Genomic DNA, 20,096 nt, shown 5'->3' with positions numbered 1-20,096 from the left:
TTCGTGGCATTTAGAACACCCTCACTCACATTCGCACAACGAAAACGCAATCAAATCCACGCGTCGCACAGCACCAAATTAAACTGTTTCGTGAACTGGCGCTCGAACTGCCAGTCGTCCGCTACGTAATGAACTGCCTTCCCGTCGCACCGCGCCCACCACTCTCGTTTTGCAGCGGCGTCTCTCTTCACCTGCTGCACCGGACGTTCTTGCTCCCGCACTGCTCTGGTGCTACAGAAAGCCGCCTGGAAAAAGCGTTTCCTAATGCTCGTACCCTACAATACTGCGCATCCGCCCATTCCCCATTAAGTGCCCATCCCCAAATTTGTAAGATCTGAGAAAATATGCACAGTACATTTATATGTAGAATTGATGACAGGACAAGCACCCATCCCCCATTTTTTGTGATTACCTGTGAACTTTGAGTGGGCGCTTGCCCGGTATTTTACGGTAGTCGGTCTGCTGCCACCGAGCACACGCCGAGAAAAGTCCCCACTCCGAAAGCAGTCGCCGAGTGCACCCTCCGCATGCATTTGGCGACGGCACGCTCCGTGCCGCGTGCTCCGACACTGCACGCTCTATCCGGGCTACGTCCGCGAAATCAGATTTGGGGGATTTCCATGCCAAACCAACGACAAAGCATCTGGCACGCCCCGGCAGAGCACTGAGGATTAATTTGGACCACTCTGGGATCTTTTGTATGCAACCGAGGCTACCGCTACATCTGCAAACACAAAGGCACTAAGGTCGGGCTCAATAAACGCTACGTATTTAAAAACCATTTCCGCGGACTTATTTTGCGTTGACCTGGAACACAGCTCGCACCGAGCTGTCGACGGGGCCGCTTTTTTCGTTGGAAACCGCACCCTTTGTCTCTGCCCTTTTTCTTATCGGTACCATAGCACTTTCCGAGTATGGGGGTTACGTGCACATACCTTAAAGGTTGGGGGAATCCCACGCCCGCATCCAGTTTTTTTCTCGGCACAAACTCCGACAACGTTAGTTTTTCGTCCCACACAAAAAATGCAGAATCAGCAGGGGGAAAAAAAAATTGTGCCAATTGGAAGAGGAATCAACCCCAAAAGCACGAAACCCTACTTATAAATTAATGCACGTAAACATCGTCACCCTATGTTTCGGTTGCAGCTTCAAGGACGACTTCTTCGACAGAAGTGCACCGCAAGATTTTTGTGCGTATTTTCTGAACCAACACGGGAAAGAACATCCACCTCCGAATTCACGTACAACAAAATGCATGTTTGCGTTTCTTGAATCAAAATCGAGATGTGGCTCAATCTAAAACCTCGAGAGAGTTTGAGTAGCGACAGAAAGAAACCTAAAGCCACATTTTTTCCCCCACAGACCCACAATTCGAGCCTTCCCCGGACCATGAACAAAGCGTCGCAGCCCGGGAATTCTCAAACCGGGGTTTCTTCTATAGTCACTGAAAAGTTGAGAACAGCAGGGCGGTTCTTCGATTGTCCCACCCCAAATGCGAGCTTCCTGCCTTCGGCAACACTTTCAACGTCTCGCGAGCTCCGCGCGCGCGCGCAACCAAAGCACGGCCAACAAGCATGCGCTGGAGGCCGGAGGTTTGAAAGAGACGCTCTGCCCTTCTCGTCACTATGGGAGCGACTTAGTGACGACAATCAACAAAACGGATAAATATTTATCGAAGATCAGTGCAAACACAAAATGGGTTTTACAAGAAAATTGCGGCTGACGAGTGTCACGAACGAGCGACACGCTTGGAGCACAACGCAATCCAGGTTCCCCGCTAAACTCTGCGGGGAAATTGACGTTACATGTTTAGATCACGTGACGTCAATTTCCCTGCAGAGTTTAGCGGGGAACGTCACGTGATCTAAACACCGATCCAGTCTTCCTGCTAAATTTAGCGGGGGAAATTGATGTCACGTGATCCCATGTTACGTGTCCAATTAAAAATAATTTGGTTTCTCTGCTATATTTTACCAATACATAAAAAACAATAAAAATAAAAACCCCATTTAAAAAAAATACTGAGTGAGTGGGGTTTGTGCACTGGTCTTTGTTGGCATAATTAAGGTTATAATTTTTTTTCTTTTTACCTCCATATTTATTTAAATCTAAGCCGATCCAGAATCCAAGACACTTATTAACAAATACTAATATATTTTAAAAATTGTATCTTTTTTTTCTCTGTACAATTCTGATTCAATAGTGTTGCACTGTGTATTTAGCGAGGACATTTCTTCCGCGTCGGAGGGAAGAAGAGGGGGTGGGAACCCGCACGCACTCGACGGTGAACTCGTTCTCGCCGACGGGGATGCAGTAGACGAACTGCAGGGCACTCCAGAGCCGGTGGAACTCGGTGCACTCCTCCACGTTGAGCACCCCGTTGGAGGGCGGGGGCCCCACCCAGAGGGGGTCCTCCAGGTACGACTTGATGCGCGTCAGGATCACCTCAAACACCGACAGGCCACAGCACAGCCGCTCCTTGGTCAGCAGGTCCCCTTCCTTGGCTATGCCCGCTTGCTGCGAGACCCCCAAAGGACGCGCCGTCGGCAAAACGCTCCCTCTCTGCCGAGTCTGCACAGCTTGTTTTTGCCAGACACTGGAAACGACTCGAGTGTGGTTTGCGCACGTGCGACTGCTTACGATTGACTGCATTACGGCCTCTTGCGATCTCTTACGACGAGACAACGTCCTGGCACCACCAGTTTGGCCACTTGCAATTTACGTATATTTTCCACTTTTCTTTACACATCATTCTTTCTTGATTGGCTCAAAAACTTTGACAATGTTATAAACGACCATATCCCATAGATAGTATGCACTTTGTTTTACCTTGTAGAACCTTCGCACTAGTGAAATGCAGTCCCAGGGTCATCTTGCAGATGTTTGCAGATGGCGCCAGAGTGGCGGTGCGTTCTCACGTCTTAAGAGATCGCGAGAACTCGTTCGTAAGCAAACGGAAGTGCGTGAACCAGCCTTTAATTTTCGCAAACTTCGCAACTCGAAATTTATAGCAAAAAATAGGTAGCGCGAATATATTACCGTACGATAATCACCTACCTGGAGGAAAATAACGAGCACTCGTGAGGAATATATTCTAACAATGCTGCCCTCGGTAGAAGAGATGGAGGCAGCATCTCCAGTAGCTACGAGAACGAATAGGCATGTCCGATATCCCTCCCAGTCGCAAAGTTTCGTGCCTGCAATACATTCCCGAAAGCTATGCTTCACAAAATTCACGAAAAACCGAGCTCGCAAAAATGAAGTCGCTTACACGATTTAATCGCTCCGGACTATCAGGGTCGTCCGTGAACTTGCAAAGAGCTTACAAAAAGTCGATCGATCGGACAACATTGCAGATCACGAAAGAAAGCCGTCGCACTTCTTTTGTCGAGAGGATCGACTTGTACAGAGACTGTTCTGGCTTCCCACATTGCCCAGCTGCGACAGCACGAGTGTCGCGCGTGACCGCTTCTCATGTCACAGTCGCCGACAGGAAGGTCTTTCCGTCGTCCCGCCTCCAGCGATCTAGCTTCCACGACGCTTCGGCATCTGGCTAGCCCCAAGTGTGCACACGCAATTCTCACCCTGTCGGTCACAAGAGTACCATATTTTTTGAGCTATAGTCCACACCCAAAGTATGCAGATTTTTGTTGAAAAAAAAAGGAAGTTTTCCTTTAGATACCTACCACCTAGTCCATACGTCAAGCATGCTCACATGCGGAACACCCCAACGAATGCTCGCTTTATCAGCTCACAAAGAAGCTTGTATAGTACACAAATCATCCTCAACACACTCTGTCATTCAGAAAATCTGTCACGCCTCGTCATAATGAACAATCTTGAAAAAATTAAGTCCTCGCATAGTCTACCCAGCACAAAAGTTCAACTTTTAGATGCATGTCGTCCGGAAATTACGGTACGTTCACGGTAGAGAGCCTCGCCTGGCCACGGGTACTACGAGGCGGCCACCCCCTGGCTCGGAGGTGGCTGCACCCACCTTGGGCGTTCCCAGCCGCTCAATGTTCTGCACGACCTGGAGGGGGGCATACTTCGACTCCAGGCGCTTCAACTTCGTCTCGGGCTTCTCTCCGTCTGCAAAAGCCGTGCTTGTTGCTCGCTTGACAGGTAAAATCAGAAACGACTCGCACGTGACTATCTTTTGGAGACACGGCACTGTACGATGCGGTAACCACATCAAAACACCAGATAAAAATCGAGCGATCGGATGGGTTTGAGGCCTGAATGCCAGGCGATAAGTAGTCCGAAAGTTGGACACAGTGCAGATTTACGTGCATAAAAGCAAACAGACGCATTGCCACGAATACCAGAAAGCAGAACGAACAAGCTCCTGTCGCGGACAATGCCTTACGTTCTCGGGCCAACAACGATCTGTCCGAGATGGGCGAGTGTTCGGGCTCCTAAAGTCGAGGGTTTGTGGCACCCAAAATAGAAATGACACTGTTCTCCCCATGCATCTCGTTTCCTAAACGAGCCGATCGCCTGCAATTCCAAAGATATAGATGGGCCTTTTTCGCAAATAAACTCGCTGTAATCAAGTAAATGACCTCAAAAATGGCCATGCATAGATTCAGACATGGAAAACGCACTCAATCCTTCGCACACTTTTTCCAAACAAAGTGGAGACACTAAACTCACATTTCAACATTCTTCAATAAAGTCTCTTTAAATTACCTTAAAGTTTCTCCAAGTTTAGTGACACAGTTCTTTCTGTTCAGATAAACCAAGGTAGAAAATTACACTGCATATCTGTTAACTCTATGTTTTACTCTCGGAGAACTTGGAGCAGGTGGAACGAAAGTTTGCGCTGCAGGACCCAGGGTTCAGTAGGGAAAACTAACCTGTCGCTGTCTAAGCAAACGCATGACACAATTACTATGCGCTACCGTCAGCTCACAGCCGCTCGATTGAAAAAAAGTGGGAAAACCGACGGTTTCCCCGACCTTTGCAGTATGGCCTCGGAAGGATGTTCTGGAATGGTGCTGCATGCTGGAGGTCACAAACTTCTTCCTGGGACTGAAAACAAGATGGAATTCGATTACACAAAGCCCACTGCAACACGACCCTATGCACTAGTATGTGCACCATGAAGACTGGCTCACACAACGGCGTTCGCTTACAACCGAGTCCTCGTGATCTCTTAGGACGAGAGGGCACGCTGATACCGTCTATGGGGTAGCCGTGGAACTGCATTTCACCAGCCTTAACCAGGGTGTTTACCAATTGCTTCTCTCAAATTTCCCTACTTTTCGGGTTTTCCCCAACCGTTACGAAAGAAGAAAATGAAGAGGACGCGGTTTCAGCGGATTTTCGGGCTGCTCCCATTTAATCAGGTCAATCGGATGGCGGCCCAAGCTGCCAAGCGATACCTCGGTCAACTGTTATTTGGCGTGAAGGTCATCAGCGCCAACACGCTGTACTCTCCCACTTTGTTGCGTGTAACTGCCCCGCACACGTCGGTCATTTACTCCGACTAAAACAGTCTTGATGATTTCCCTCGCGATTTTCAGATTTTTCCGGAGGGTTTGAAATTCTCCGACAATTCCAGGTTGGTAAACACTGAGTTAACACCGCCTACAAAGCAGAAAGTATGCCAACTCACCAAGCTTTGCTCCACCAGCAGGCAGAAAAGAATGGCGTTTCCGACTTCGCGGAAGCTCTGGAACATCTCCGTCTTCACGTCCGGATACTGGACAATGTCGTTCAGCTGAGCGTGGTAGTAACCCAGGATTCCTGCAAGGAGGAATGTGTAATGTAGTTTTCTGCCGTACTATGTTCTCCTTTCCTTCGTCTTGGTTAATTTATTGCAGTTAGCTTCTATTTTAGCCAATAAGTAGCAACGAGCCACAATCCATCTTTGGTATGAACTGCCTGTTTAACTCTATTGGCCGCTAAGCAGATACCACATTATTCCCGTCTGCCACCGGTGTTCAGACCACAGGGTCAAATTTCAGTTTAAAGAAAGAAGTCCTTAGATATTTTTCATCTGGCACATAGTCAGCAAGTAAAAACTTAACATATCCAGCACACCTGGAAAAATGCTTGTTTTTTATTAGAACACAATGAAGCTGGCGTCATACCGAAATCACCACTAGAAGGGCTTCGTGCAAACACTGCAGAAAATGAATTCCTGACATTTATAACCTACAAAACATGGGTTAGTTTTTCTCTCCACACAATAATATAGTCGCAGAGTGAGGAAAAACGGGACGTATTTACCTCCTCAACTTGCATCCAGAACACGTGGCCCCATGATCCAGAGCCGATTATATGCCACAAACGTCTATCATAGCCCCGCGCTGAGGTTGGCCAAGCACGCACCGAGTTCCACAAATTGTTAACGTTCGGCTATTCCTGTCGTTGCAGCGATCGGGCAAGAGCCCCTACCTGAATGCTCACTGAGTGCTCGTGTATGCAGCATGAGCCGCATTTAAATATTCTTATCACGGGGATTGCAAAGCTCGATAATGAAACCCTGGGCACTGCATCCTTAACAATGCTAACAATGCAATCCCCACAACCCCGTCATCAAGCTTTGTGAAAGAGAGACTAAAAGAAAGTGTCAGCCATTATCCTCGAAAGTATGCAACGACAAAGAAGCTTCATGGACATTGGCATTGCGTGCGAGCATACTTCGGTTCCACTAGTGCCAGTAAGCTCGTGTAAAGTGAGAAACACTCCTACTCAATATTGTTCCACGAGCCCTGTAACATAGTGAGTCATCCACAAGACCCGTCACGTTTTTCACAATGAATGATCCCCAAGAAACATATCCGTGTACAGCTTGCACCTGTAGACTGCCCACACAGCAAAAAAATTGAATTTTTAAGCACGCAGAGCTTGCGGACCTCAGTCCAGAAAATACGGTATGCCGCGGAATGCGTGCCACCAAGCCGTCGATGGCGTTTCGGTCCCACGTACTCCCAGTCGAGGCAGGCGGCACGTTCACGGAACTCACCTGGAGATCCGTAGTCATACCGCGGCAACCGGCACAATTTGGGCATCACGTTGAGCAGCGTCTTGGTGTACTGCAGCAACGTTCCCTGGATCTGCAAAATGTGGAGCAGACTTTGTCGTGCCCCTTTGTTTCTCCCACATGAGCAATCAGCGAGTTCAAAAGTAGGACGCGTGTCCCAGATTAATCCCTAATCCGTACCCCTTAAGCGTAGAAAACAGTCCAACGCAGTGGCAGGATATTCTCCACTCGAAGCAACGCATCCTCGAGATTTCCTCGATTGACACCTCGCAAGTTACCGTCTCGACCCACTGGACGGGGTAGCCCGGGACGGGGAGAGAAAAAGGGGACACAGAACTCTGCCCCTACTTTTTCCCCCTGCTCCTGGGTCACCGTGTTTATCTCAAACCAGCTCGCCCGCACATACGGCGTTACATCTAGCAGACATTCCAGACACCCGACAGCAGTCACTGACAAGACGAGAACGGCAGGGCGGGTCTTTCGAACGCTCGGCCTTTGGCACGTGCTCGTTGCCTTTCGCCGTGCATTATCAAAGGTAAAAAGGTTGTGCTGGAGGCAGGACAACCGAAACTCCTCCCTGCCATTTTCATCCCGTCAGTGACCACAGACCAGTTTCGACGAAGACACGGATGGTCTAACTTTGATGCGAGACTTCCGGCGAGAGTGTCGCTTTATGAAGCGAAATTGACGAGGCGGGAGTAGTTCGGAGACGTACGAGGCTCTTGACGATCTTGAGCAGTTCCTCCATGACCACCGCAATGCCCTGGTAGCCCAAGAGGCGGCATATTGCCCGGAAGTGGGGTGCTCCCACGAATCCGCTGTACAGGCTGTAGATCTGGCTGTACGCCGAGTTGAGAGCCTGCAACGGGCGCGCGGGAAGGTGTGACTGTGACAGCCGCAAATCCCCGGAGAGGGATTTTAAAAAAAAATTATGGTCCTGCGGGAATTTACGGTACAATCACGGCGATGATTGTGACACCTTATCGAACCGTAATGTATCCTTATGTACCTTGCACCTCACGTCCTCGCCGATATCTGCTTGGAGAGTGACACATTCGTTTATTTTATACGCATGACGCCCTCTAGAGGACGCGGCGTGAGGCTCGGATGGCGTGACGAAGTCTCCCCAACTGGAGTCATCTAGCGAGTGCTGTGCGAGACTTCCATGGGCAGCTGTCCTCAAGACATGCGGTTTACTAGGTAGAGCGTTGAAGCAGCTGGCATGTCTGCACAGTTGTGGGAACACTTCACAATCCACGAACCCGGAATCAAATACTGAGAAAACCGCAGCTCAATTTCGACGGACGTCCTGCACTAGCATCGTTTTGAGGCGGGGGAAGCGCCCATAACAGCTTTTGCAGTAAAACAAGTGAGAAACTCTTCGATACTCTGTCGATTCGGTTAATTTAATCAAATCATGAACGACGGAATGCCAGATCTAATGTGCAAAGAAGGGGCGCTACCTTGGTTCCGTAGATGTAGTGCGGTTGGGCGCCGGGCATCTTCTCTCGTGTCACGGGTTGTGTCAGGGTGATGTCCTTCACCTTGACAAACCTGAAACGTGAACGAGCCAGCAGAGTGCACGTTCAAAAATGGCACAAGACCACTGGCAGCCTAATCACTGGCACAATCAAAAAGGAATGTATTGGCAACTGTCACCAGTACAAGTTCTTGCTTTCTGTAAAATGCTTCTCTTTAAGGTTGTGCAAATATTCTAATACCGTTAAATAATACGCTACTCAATATTCGATTTGAGACAAACTGCGATATCTATATTTTTGAAGTGTTGATTTCAACGAATTAGCCCCATCCAGTGCACTTCTCACTGAGAACGGGCGCACTGCGGAAAAGCAAAACCTGCAGAGCTCACTTCCGCGGGTGTTACTTCTCTGCAGTACACCAGTGTTCTGTGAGAAGCACGGGTGTAATAGCCGCAATCAAAATTTTGGGATGTACAAATATTCCAGTTGCGTGTTTAAGGGCACAGGGTAAGGTAAAATTGAAAAAAAATCGATTTTAGTTTTTTTCGCAATTTGAAAAGTTTAGTTCTTTCTGCACAATTTCCATTGTCCCAGTGTTTTTAGAAAGCTATATTTCGGGCTGAAAATCACTTCTTCCGAAAGCAAGTAGCAGGTGACCTCGCCTCCTTTTGGGATACACTCCCTGTTTATCGATGAATTCTCCAACAAAACAAAATCAACACATGACCTAAAAGCTTGTCCAGTAACAGATAATCTAAAAAAAATTATTTCGCAACTATTGCATAGCTTTTTTTCAACCAAGACAACCACGAGACGCTGTGCACGTTTTTCCCAGGTGTGTACCGTGTGTACATTCAAGCGTTTGTGTTTTCGTAACGACAAAATGGCGCCATTGGATGCTGTTCCTTTATTCAATGGTGGCAGCATTGCAGAAGCTAATGTTTTGAAGTTTTGTGGGTGGAACCCTGTGTGGAAAACCATCAAGTGGCTGAGGGAAGTTGACGTCACTCTAATATACTTTACGGACCGAGCGACATGGCAGGTCACAAAAGAGGCCCAGCAAGCAAGGCAATAAGCCTAAAGGCGAAGACATGACTTTAGCAATGCCTTTCAAGCTGGCGGCTAATGAAAAAATGACTCTGAGGCTGTTGGTGCCAATAGAAATTCGTTATTCACCAGTTTTTTTACTTTAAACTCAATTATCTCAAAACAGTGTTTTTTAGTACATAGGTACCATTTTTTCCTTAACCTGACATTATAGAGGGTTGATTTTTTATTTCTACCACATACATGGGTGTTCAAAAATACTGAACTAGAATTAAAAATGTGCACCTAGCAGTTTTTGAGTTACAAAGTTTTTAATAGATGAAATAAACTAAAATTTCAGTACTAAAATAAAAAAATATAAAAAAAAAACTTATTTTCGATTGGTTCAAATAATTCTAGTTCAGCGTATAAAACACAATATTTCGAACAAAATGATATATACATGACAGGAATACTCCTAATAGTCACCGAGAAAAATTTTCCTCAACATGGCCTCAAATGCATGGGGAGTATAGGACTTACCCTGTGCCCTTAAGAGAAATGCAGACATTCAAAGTGGGATGTTGCAAAAGCGTGGCTGGAGTATTTAAAAAGGAAAAGAAGCTTTGTGAATATGGGTATTTACACTAGAGTAAAATTTTCACAATTAAACTGGGGCTATTGTGCGAGAGTATTTGTTTTGCAAATATGTCCCAACGACCTGCATTCATTATTCATGATTGTCTATTTTACTTCTCTGAAATTCGAGATTTAAGAAAGAATATCTGCATATAATAATAAATCCTCTTAATTAAGTATAGCTGCGCATCTCTATAGATTTAATTTTATGTGAAATGCGTCATTTACTTGACATCCCAATATGGGCACTGGACTCTATTAGGCCACGGTCCATAAATATGGCTGGATTAAAATTGCCTTAGAAATGGACAAGTAAAAGCTTGGGAACAACCTTCATGCATTCAGCTGGGTTTTCATATTTTCATTTAAGCATGGAAAAGTGGTGAAAGGCTCGGAGAAACTACTAGATATTTGATTTGCAAATATTCGGTTAAAACCACTATTAGTTACGAATTTAAAATCCACTATTCGCACATGCCTCCATTTTTAAAAACAGCTGAAAGTTTAAACTCTGAAAAGCTCTTTTATCTGCTTTATACAGGGTGTTTAGTTTTAAATAGAACTAAATTCTTCTTTTAAAATGGCGGCGAGAATTACGTCGGTGCCGCCTTCCCTGTGTATTTGTCAGGCCCAGTGGACATCAGACGAGGGGAGAACTGTCACAATAAGTGGGGTTATTAGCTCAAATTTGCTGGCCTTTTTAATTACCTGCGTTACGGTTCACGTTGCCATCGCAGCATTGACGGAGTTTCCGATCAGACGAACGAGACACAAGGAAGGGGGTCGAGAGGGAGGCTGTGCAGAAAGCCCACCTGTTGGTGGCGGCATTGTAGCAGTAGTTTGGAAGGAAGTCGTAGTTGAGCTCCCAGAAGACGTGCAGGCAGACGCGGCCGTACGGGGCCAGCACGTTGTGGTTCGCCTCGCGCAGCATGGCGTCAAAGTCGTCCAGGGTCACAAACTTACTCAGCAGCTTGTGCGTCATGCGGTTCACGGACAGGAGGCCTTCCAGCTCCTGCACGTCGGGGTTCCAATGAACCACCGGTTGAAGGGTGGCTCCGGCGGTTTTCTAAGCCACCCCATTCAAACGGATTTTCACCACGCCCAGGCTTTCCGCTTCGCAGCAGGCCACTTATTGTCACTAAATTCACGATAGCCATTGAGAACGCGGCAGATGAAGAATATGTCAAAACCAATGTAAGAATATTCCCATATTCTACAGTGGGCCGATATCACGTGTTGTAAAACTGGCAACTCAAGTGGACTGTTGAAAAAAAAAAGATATTTTGAGCATTTTTTATTTTATGTTTTTCTGGCGCGGGTATCCTCGGCATTCATATCACACCATCAAACTTCTTGTAACCTGTCGGGAGCAAGCAGTACTGCCCCCCTAATACAGCACTTGACATCATGCTTTCAGTGTTGCCAGTAGAGCCGCTCGGCCTCTCGGACCAAATATATAAAAATTCAATAATTTTGTGCAAAGATATTATAGTGACTCGTCATTTAAGCTACTAGTTCAAATGTTGTCTATCAATGTGTTAAACTACTTCTGAATCAAATCAGTGACTAATAAAGCTTTGCAAGAGCTCCCCATTAATTGAGCAAACAACCAGGACCAAAACTTCTACTGCACACAGAAGCAATTGATTTTCTCAATTAAGTTAGTACTCCAAAAATCCACACCTAAATCTACAAGCGAGATTCAGCTGGGTGGACTAAAGGGAAAAACATTCATACCCATAATCAGCACAGTTCGCAGGTTCTAGTCTGCGCAGGTTAAGAAAAACAGGACAAGCCCCTCCCAAAGATCCCTTTCCACTATAGCAGAGCGAATGTTGGAGAGGAGGAAACCACCAATCACGACGAGCAGAGGGCTCTGCGAGAGGGGCCTGCCCTGCTATGCTAAATCTGCGACAGACTATAGTGGCATATTTACTAGAATATACGTTGCGTCCTATACCAAAAAATTCGCCGAGAATAATAAAAAAATATTTGAACAGGTGAACTCTGATTTTTAAGGCTGATTGGAAGGAAATTCAAACGAAGATTTATTTCACAGTGTCTTCGGTCACCCTAGCTCACGGGTGCGCAACATGCGGCCCGCGGGCACGACACTGCGAGATGTGCTCAAGACGGCAACCGGTGCGATGATGCTAGATATTGAAAACCTGACTGCCAGATACCGAAAATCCCCGCAGTTCCCAATCAACATTTTGTTTGGCCCGCGTCATTTTTGAGTTGTGCTCCCCTGCCCTAGCTAAACTCCCTCGCCTATCACACTCGCCTCATCATCTGAACTCTCTGATCGATCAAAAACGTGCCTCCGTGATGTGGCCTCGCACCGTGCTACTCAAGTCAAACTTCACCGCATCACACCAGTGCGTTAGGAGGGGCAGCTCAGTTAGCTCAATTGGCTAACCCTCAGTTAGAATTATGAGTCAAAAATGGTGCTAGAAGAAATATGTCAACCTACACTCAAATAAATGTTGTAGCCCATACCTGGTACTATACGTTGGAAGCAATAAACGCCCGTTCACACTCTTGCAACCGAGTACGACCAAGAGAGGCAAGACCTGTTGAAACCTCTTAAAATTTCTTAGGATGAGAGAACCCACTGGCACTATGGCACCATCTATGTGGTGACCGTGGAACTGCATTTCACAAGAGGAAAGGTTCTGCAGGATTTTTGAGGTCCAATGTGTCTAATACCTATAAGAGAGGCTCGTTTATAACATTGACAAAAGTTTTTCGAGCCAAGGAAGAAAGGATAATGCGCGAGAGAAATAGAAAATTTGCCGGATCGCCAAGTTTACACTGCTACCCAATAGATGACGCCAGTGCGTCCTCTCATAAGAGATATTAGGAGGTTCCAAGGCACCCGGTTCTAAGAGGTCGCAAGTGTGTGAACAGGCCTTAAAGGGTTGTACAAAAAAACATATCTCTTAGCTCCATAAGTGCATAGGACTCACGACAACTCCGGTGATGTCCTGCGCTTCGAAGCGGGCCACGGCCAGTTCGAGGCTGCGCTGGAGAGCAGCCCCCAACCGCTGAGCCACCAGCCGGTTCAGGTCGACCGAGCGCCCCAGCAGCTGAACGTGGCGCTGGCGAAGCAGCGTCTCGTAGCGGTTTGCCACCGGATACGCAAACACCGTGGCGTTGCCTGCACACTCCGCTCGGAAACGCTTGTCCAGCAGGATGCTGCGTGCACCGACAAATCCGCGTATTAAAACAAAGAAAAGTGGCTTTCTGTTCAGTACAACTTTTTCAATGCTTGACTATTGGGGTATTCGACAAAAGCTATCGCAAATGGTGACAGTTGCGATTAGTTTCTACTTCCCTGTGTATTCCTGCACTTCCTGCATGAACCATCTGCAAATTGCATGCATTGAATAAATACATTAGTGTTGTGCGAATATTCAAAATATTGAATACTAGTTTTGAATATTATGCTGTTCGATATTTGCTTAAACATGAACTGCAAATTCATGTTTTTCTAAGTGTTGATTGTGGTGGGATAGCCCCGTTAAGTGCACTTTTTATCGAGCACTGTTGCACTGCAGAGAAGCAACACCCATGGAAGCAACAGAATAACCCACTGCGATCAACACCTGGAAAAGTATGAATATTGCAATTTCGTACTTGAAAGAAAAGCACACTTTCACTTGGGAGAAAAACACACTGGTGTATTCAGAAAAGAAATGGAAACATTGTTAATGTTGATACATCTTCATTGCAGTAAAAATTTTTAATATCAAACTGTAGCTGTTACGCAAGAGTATACTATGTTAGGCAGAGATGCCCTGACAACCCATGTTCATCATTTATGAATTCTATTCCGACTGCTTGGCGGCAACAGAAAATTGGCTTGGTGGGCTTTGGATGCAATTCGAGACTTGCGGAGCCGAAAATTGAAAATGCATTCATTACGCGAGAGAAAAAAAAAGTCCAAATTTCGGTACCCGTTGTGGGGGGTCTGTTCATTATACAAGTGTATTCATTATGCGAGTAAATATGGTACATTAGCTGGAGACGCGTTCGAGGCGCCATACCAAGACGAGTCCAAAGAGCGGAAAGATGCCAGATGCCTTACCTGCCGGCCAGGTGCTTGTAGTAGGCGAAGATCTGGTCGCTCAGCTTGTAGGCAAACTGGTCGAAGCAGAGGTTCACTTCGGCCTCCACCTCGTCGTACAAGAACTGCTTTTTGAACTTGGTGAGGGCATAGAAGGCGCTGTCGTTGTACAAGTCCAGTGGATACAGCACACACCTGCGAAGGACGGCTGACTGGTTATGCTCTCCTGGTCGATGTTCCCAAGGATCCGCTGGAAGCCAACTGCTCGTCATCATTGTAAAGTCATGAACAATCAAACCCTCAACGACCGACGTCCGCTATCGATTTGCAGCCAAGCTACTATACGGTGAGCAAGTCAACCAAAACTCAACCCTTTACATACGAGAGATGGGAGGTACAAAAAAGAAAAAGGTTCCACCATGCACGACAGAAGGCACGAAAAGGTGAGATGGAGTGATAATGTGTGCAACAAAGCTCCGCCCCAGAAGACGCCATTCTTTTCTGGGGGTAGCAAATGACATCTTGGCCGCAAGTTCTTTCCTCTTGTAGCGCAACTTGCAGTTGCTAATAAACAAAAACTCCGTACCCATCGAGCTACCTATTTGATCTTCTCTTTCTCAAAGGCTAGTCCTCATTATTAAAGAACCAATGGATTTCAGGAAGTTGTACGAAAGGTAAGGCAGCCATTGCTACGACTAGCAGACGATGCCAAAGCTCGGTGCCCTGGCCAACTTGCTCGCTCTGGTTGGAAGATACAGTGGACAGACACAGACATTTTCGTATCTATGCACAATGTCTTTCAATCGGAGCTCGGCGCCATGACATCACTGTACCCCTGCACAAAAAGCAGACGAATTTGACTGCCGTGTGGAGCTTCAAAACAGTTAAAAAAACTCGATTGCAAGGGCTTAAATCAAGATGACTACATAATAATATGACGGGGAAGTCATCTACCTTCACGGTCCATAATATAATTGGAATGACAACATTTAGTGTTGAGAGCAGTACTTTAACCAGTTTTAACTGGTACCAGGTTAACAAACACTTAATGAACTCCAAGACAGGCACTCACTCCATCATGGAAGGGTTCTTGGTGGTCAGGATGTGGTCAGTCAGGATCCACGGAAGGGACATTTCAATCGGGAACTGTGCCAGCAAAAGAAAAGACAAAGAAACAAAAGTCATAGAAGCATGGTGACGAGAGTCATTCTGTGGAACTAGAGTGCACCGACAGAAATAACAAACAAGACAATCCGAAGCAATGCATTCTTCCGTCTTCTTTCCTCTCAAGTTATGATGAAAATCATTTTCGCTAAACATTGCACCGCATGACTTATCCCTCCAAATATAGGACGATGGTTATTAGTCTTTTCCTCGGCCATCTTGTTGTACAAAGCTGCATAATAATAAAATCAAGAACAACCACCTAAGGTTTGTGGAGACAATACGACGCGACCACAAGCACGACACAACTGGGCATTCAATGCAACGCTCCAACAGGGCGCCGTAGGGGAAAGCGCACGTTTACCTGAATCCGTTTTCCCATGGTCATTTCCAAGTAGAACTCTCGGTACCATAGCTGGGACAGGTCGCAGCACTCCTGCAGTGTCTCTGGAACATTGCAGGATTGTACACAGGACATAAGTCGCGCGCGGTACCAGACAAAAAAAACTTAGAAAAGCAGAGAGCAGGACAGAGCGCACATTGTAAAGCTAGTGCACCGCCGACTGTGTAATATCAGTACCGAGATACACGCGTGAACTGGCCTTTACTATATTACGGTAGTAAAGTAGCGACGCGGCGCTACTTTACAGTAGCATTACACTGCATGTGCAGACGAGCAAAGGCGGGGTCATGTGCATAGGAGCAGCGATGCAGCATCGACACGGTGCGACGCCAGCGCTGTCGCGTACATGCGAACGGGCCTTGACGGGGGGGAAAGCAACGGCCGGCCGGGCGCTTACGGCTGAAGTTGAGCAGGTAGTTCCAGTAGAAAGAGCCCTTGTGGAACCGGTCAATCTCCATCAGGGAGGGGCCGTCAATGTCCTTGCGCAGCGTGCGCTTGCCTCCGCTCTTGTCTGCAATCAGGGACTCCAGCATCGTGCGTACCATGTACAGCTGCGGGGAAAGCGGTGGAAAGACAGAATGCAAGGGCCGCACGGAATTCGGAGCGTTGCTATGGTGCCTAGGACGTGTCTCCGACCGGTGGGTTTGCCGCGGCCTCATTCCTGGTGCCTCCATTTAGTCCGATGACATGGCACTTGCGTCGTGGTATTGCCTAGAGCGATCCTGGCAGTGGTGCCGTGGCAGACACCCGTTTAGCTATTGGTTTGCCCTCCGGCTTGACACTACACCGATACTTAGGCGGCCACATTCATGTTGGAGCGGGACAGATTGCGTTACAAGTTAGAACTGCTCGCGACCGCTTACGACGAGAGCCCACGTTGGCGCCATCCATTGGGTACTCTCGGAACACACCTAAAATTTTACACACCATTCTTTCGCAGTTAGCTCTAAATATTTTTGACAATGTTATAAGCGATCGTCTCTCATAGGTGGTGCATAGATTTAAACTAGCAAATACTATAAAACCTCCGGCCAAGTTATACGCAGCTCCGGGGCTACGCGATAGATGGCACCAGTGAGGCAATGTGTTCCTTCGTTGCAAGAGGTTACGTGCTGCCTCGACGGTCTTTGTCGCGCTCAAATGCAAATTGGTGAACCAGCCTTTAAAGTGCCGCGACGACAGTGACACTTGCTCAACTCCCGCAACTAACTACCAGGATCACGCCATCCAACAGCACCAGCTCTGCAGACGAAATTTATCGCCACTTCGAGGCCCCTTCCAGTGCGTCAGCGCATTAGAAGGCTCGGCACACAAGTCGGAGACACATCCCAGACACCGTAGTGTTGTTAGGAAGGAGGAGGAGACCTGCGTGCTGGAAGGTCCGACGTTCCTCCGGGGCGCCGAGATGTCGAATCCGTTGTCCGGGTCCTTCTTGCCCCTCAACGCCGGATCTTCGTTGGGCTCTGTTCCGCGCTTCCAGTCAGCGCAGGTCTCGCGCACCGACATGATGATGCTGCCAAACCATTAGCGTTTATTTAGAAACCAACCGGGATTTGAGAAATGGGAGGGGATAAAGCGACCAATGAACGTGCTAAAGTGAAGGCTGGTGTTGAGTTTTGCAAAGAAGGCCCCTGGAGCAGCACCTCTCCTGAAGAAGCACATTCACATATATTAGCAAAGTTGAGTCAAAGTGACTATAGTAGGTTAAGCAAAGCGGGACAAGACCCTCCCACAAGGCTCCCTGCTCATCATGATTGGTGGGTTCCTCCTCTCCACTTGCATCCTTCCTAGCGTTTGCTCCGCTAAAGGGACGCTAATAGGTTGCTTATAAACTGGTAAAGATTCGGTTAGGTGCAGTTAGGGTAGTGAAGTACAGCAAATATGAGGCTCGACTTTATTAGATGCACTCTTATCGAAGACACAAAAATAACGGAACTGCATGCAGCTGTAGCTGTTCTGTGAATTCGAGAGTGCTAACATTGCACGAGCCAAGAATTATTTTCGAAAACGAAAGAATGAGCACAGCGCAACACAACTATGGTAAAAGTCGCCCAGACACAATGCAGGAAGCACAAAGCCCAAGCATAGACCAGAAATAAAAGAAGTGTAACCTCCGGGCATAAATAGGAGAATGGTGCGGCAGAGAGAGAAGATGCCGACCTGCGCACAAGGTCACGCTTGTTCTTGACGGCCTTGCGCAGCGGCTCCCGGAGGCTGTGCTGCACAAAGCTCTGCAGCTCACAGTAGACGTGGCGCCTCACCGCATCCGTGAACACTGTTTCCATGCGGCTCATGAGCACCTGCAGCCCTTTGACCATGGCGATCACCTCGATGAGGCCAAACTTCTCCTCCTCCGTGTAGTTATAGCGCGTCGCACGCTCGTACTCCTCGGCCTCCTGGGGAGTGAAGGGCAAAGAGCGCTCGTCAGCCACGCTCCCCACTTGCACGACACACAAACAGGCCATTGTGCCGACGTGCTTGTGAACTCGCAAAGTATGTCGGCGTGCCGATGTGCTTGTGAACTCGCAAGTATGTCGGCTCCCCACCGTATTTGTGAGTCTCGCAGCGACACGCGTTGACACAGGGTTCACAAGTATGTCGGCGTACGTCAACGCAGAAATTTTCTTGGTTTTCTCGTCTTCTTTTCTTTCTTTTCTGCGCATACTCTTTCGGACATTTTTGCTGGCATCCGGCCACGATTAAACTAGTTGAAATTAGCTAATCTCCATGTCTTTTCCCTTGTGTTTGTCACTCAATGCACATGTAAGTTTCCTCGGCAATTGACGTAGCTTTTGGCAAATGCGACGCTACGACTCTGGCGTCTGGAGCGCACCTCCAACCGGTGCATTTACCGCACTCTCAGAAGTGATCCCCCGATTTCCGCCAGACAACGTCATAAAAGTGCCACGCTGTTGCGTGTCACGGTCCTAGCAATGGCACAGCAGCAGAGACAGATGTGACGTTGCCTGTTCTGCTGCAGCCTACCATCAGGCAGTCAACGAAAAACAAAGTAGACACAACATGGGACGACGACGGCGGCAATTGCATTTGCTCGCATTTTTCACTAGCATTTCTACGACCAACCGCCAGGACCGCGACGTCTGACAACGCAACACGTTGGCTCGTGCGGTGCAATTCGTTGCCACTTCGGAGTACTTTCGATGCATGGGTGGGATATGCCAGAAACACACCAGTTTTAAAAAGCGTTCCAAGCATCGTACTACAGCCCCAGTTTACCAGAGACCGAAGCCACGCCTATTGTCCCCCGCCTGTCGTGGTGTGCTCGTTATTGCGGTCCCTCTCCAGAGATCCCCCTTAAATTGCAGTGACCGACTTCCATACTCTCTGGGGCAAGGCGGACGAGCGGGCTTTGCTGACGAAACAGTCGACGCAACTACACCTCCTACCCACCGCCGGGCACTCCTTGTTCTGGTGGGGGTCCGTCGGGTGCATCAGCTTCCACGAGTACAGCTCCGTCACGTGGGTGGTCCAGTCCGAGAGCAACTGGAGGCCCCTCAGCGCCAGGTCGTTCAACCCCCGGTTCTCGGCGTCCGTGCGGGGCGTCTCCTTCACCGTGGTGGTCACCTCGTTGCTGTGCCGGGCCAGCTCGCTGATGTAGCGCTCGTAGTCGTCCCGGATGCCCGGCAGGTGCTGCAGCAGGTCCGACTGGGGGCTCGGGCTGCTCGCGCTGGCCAGCGGCCAGCGACCGGCCTCGTAGTGCGGGCTGCTCTTGATGTAGTGGAACGGCGCTATCTGCATGTCCCCAAACAGGGGCACCATCTCCAGGGCCTGCGGAAAAGGCACGCGGGATGTTAGGAAGCGGCGACGGCGTCTAAAGATTTTCCACCGACCTTACCCCCCCCCGGCGAAGTTGGTTTCGACAGAATACGACATCACTACTTCGTATAACAGCTATAAGTATGCTCCCTGGAACGGGTTTCTGATTGGTGCATTTGGCTTCCTACTCTGGCCAAGTGTCGGAAGTTGTCCCAAAGTAAGGACTCAACGGTTTCGATGGGATACCACACCACTACTCCGTGGAGTTACAAGTAGTGTTATACGTAGAGCATGCAGCTATCAGTCAAACCACATATTCGGTTAAATCGGAATAAAGCGAATTCGGCTTTCAAAGCTGGTTATCCAGATTTTCATAAACAAGCAACTGGCTTGGCAAACCGGTCAACCGGATTATTCGGTTTTATATAATGTACATTATTAAGAAAGCTTTTATTTTATTTGTACTGATTTCTGTGCATACAGCATTGAGATCAAACTATACAGGGGGCGATTTTGTACCGGTTCCGATAAAAAATAATTTAT

At 47.9% G+C, this 20,096-nt stretch overlaps 1 protein-coding gene across 2 annotated transcripts in view; it reads right to left on the bottom strand.

Moving 5' to 3' along the window:
• Positions 1-20,096, bottom strand: part of LOC8034774 (cytoplasmic FMR1-interacting protein) — a 39,282-nt gene that overhangs the window by 6,036 nt on the left and 13,150 nt on the right. For both annotated transcript variants that reach the window (XM_029978968.3, XM_042290009.1), the window contains exons 8-23: positions 19,188-19,565; positions 17,937-18,172; positions 17,142-17,289; positions 16,174-16,327; positions 15,738-15,820; positions 15,282-15,355; positions 14,231-14,404; positions 13,110-13,338; positions 10,953-11,152; positions 8,458-8,548; positions 7,710-7,853; positions 6,977-7,067; positions 5,621-5,751; positions 4,962-5,034; positions 3,998-4,092; positions 2,279-2,517 (exon numbers count right to left, since the gene is read on the bottom strand). In XM_029978968.3, the coding sequence (XP_029834828.1) occupies positions 2,279-2,517; positions 3,998-4,092; positions 4,962-5,034; positions 5,621-5,751; positions 6,977-7,067; positions 7,710-7,853; positions 8,458-8,548; positions 10,953-11,152; positions 13,110-13,338; positions 14,231-14,404; positions 15,282-15,355; positions 15,738-15,820; positions 16,174-16,327; positions 17,142-17,289; positions 17,937-18,172; positions 19,188-19,565 (2,540 nt within the window). The remainder of the gene's footprint in view (positions 1-2,278; positions 2,518-3,997; positions 4,093-4,961; positions 5,035-5,620; positions 5,752-6,976; positions 7,068-7,709; positions 7,854-8,457; positions 8,549-10,952; positions 11,153-13,109; positions 13,339-14,230; positions 14,405-15,281; positions 15,356-15,737; positions 15,821-16,173; positions 16,328-17,141; positions 17,290-17,936; positions 18,173-19,187; positions 19,566-20,096) is intronic.

Source organism: Ixodes scapularis, unplaced genomic scaffold (assembly GCF_016920785.2).
Source record: "Ixodes scapularis isolate PalLabHiFi unplaced genomic scaffold, ASM1692078v2 PGA_scaffold13__105_contigs__length_92229423, whole genome shotgun sequence".
In the NCBI taxonomy this organism is placed as follows: Eukaryota; Metazoa; Arthropoda; class Arachnida; order Ixodida; family Ixodidae; genus Ixodes; species Ixodes scapularis.
Note: the sequence above shows the minus strand (reverse complement) of the source record. Positions and strands in the feature narration are given on the sequence as shown.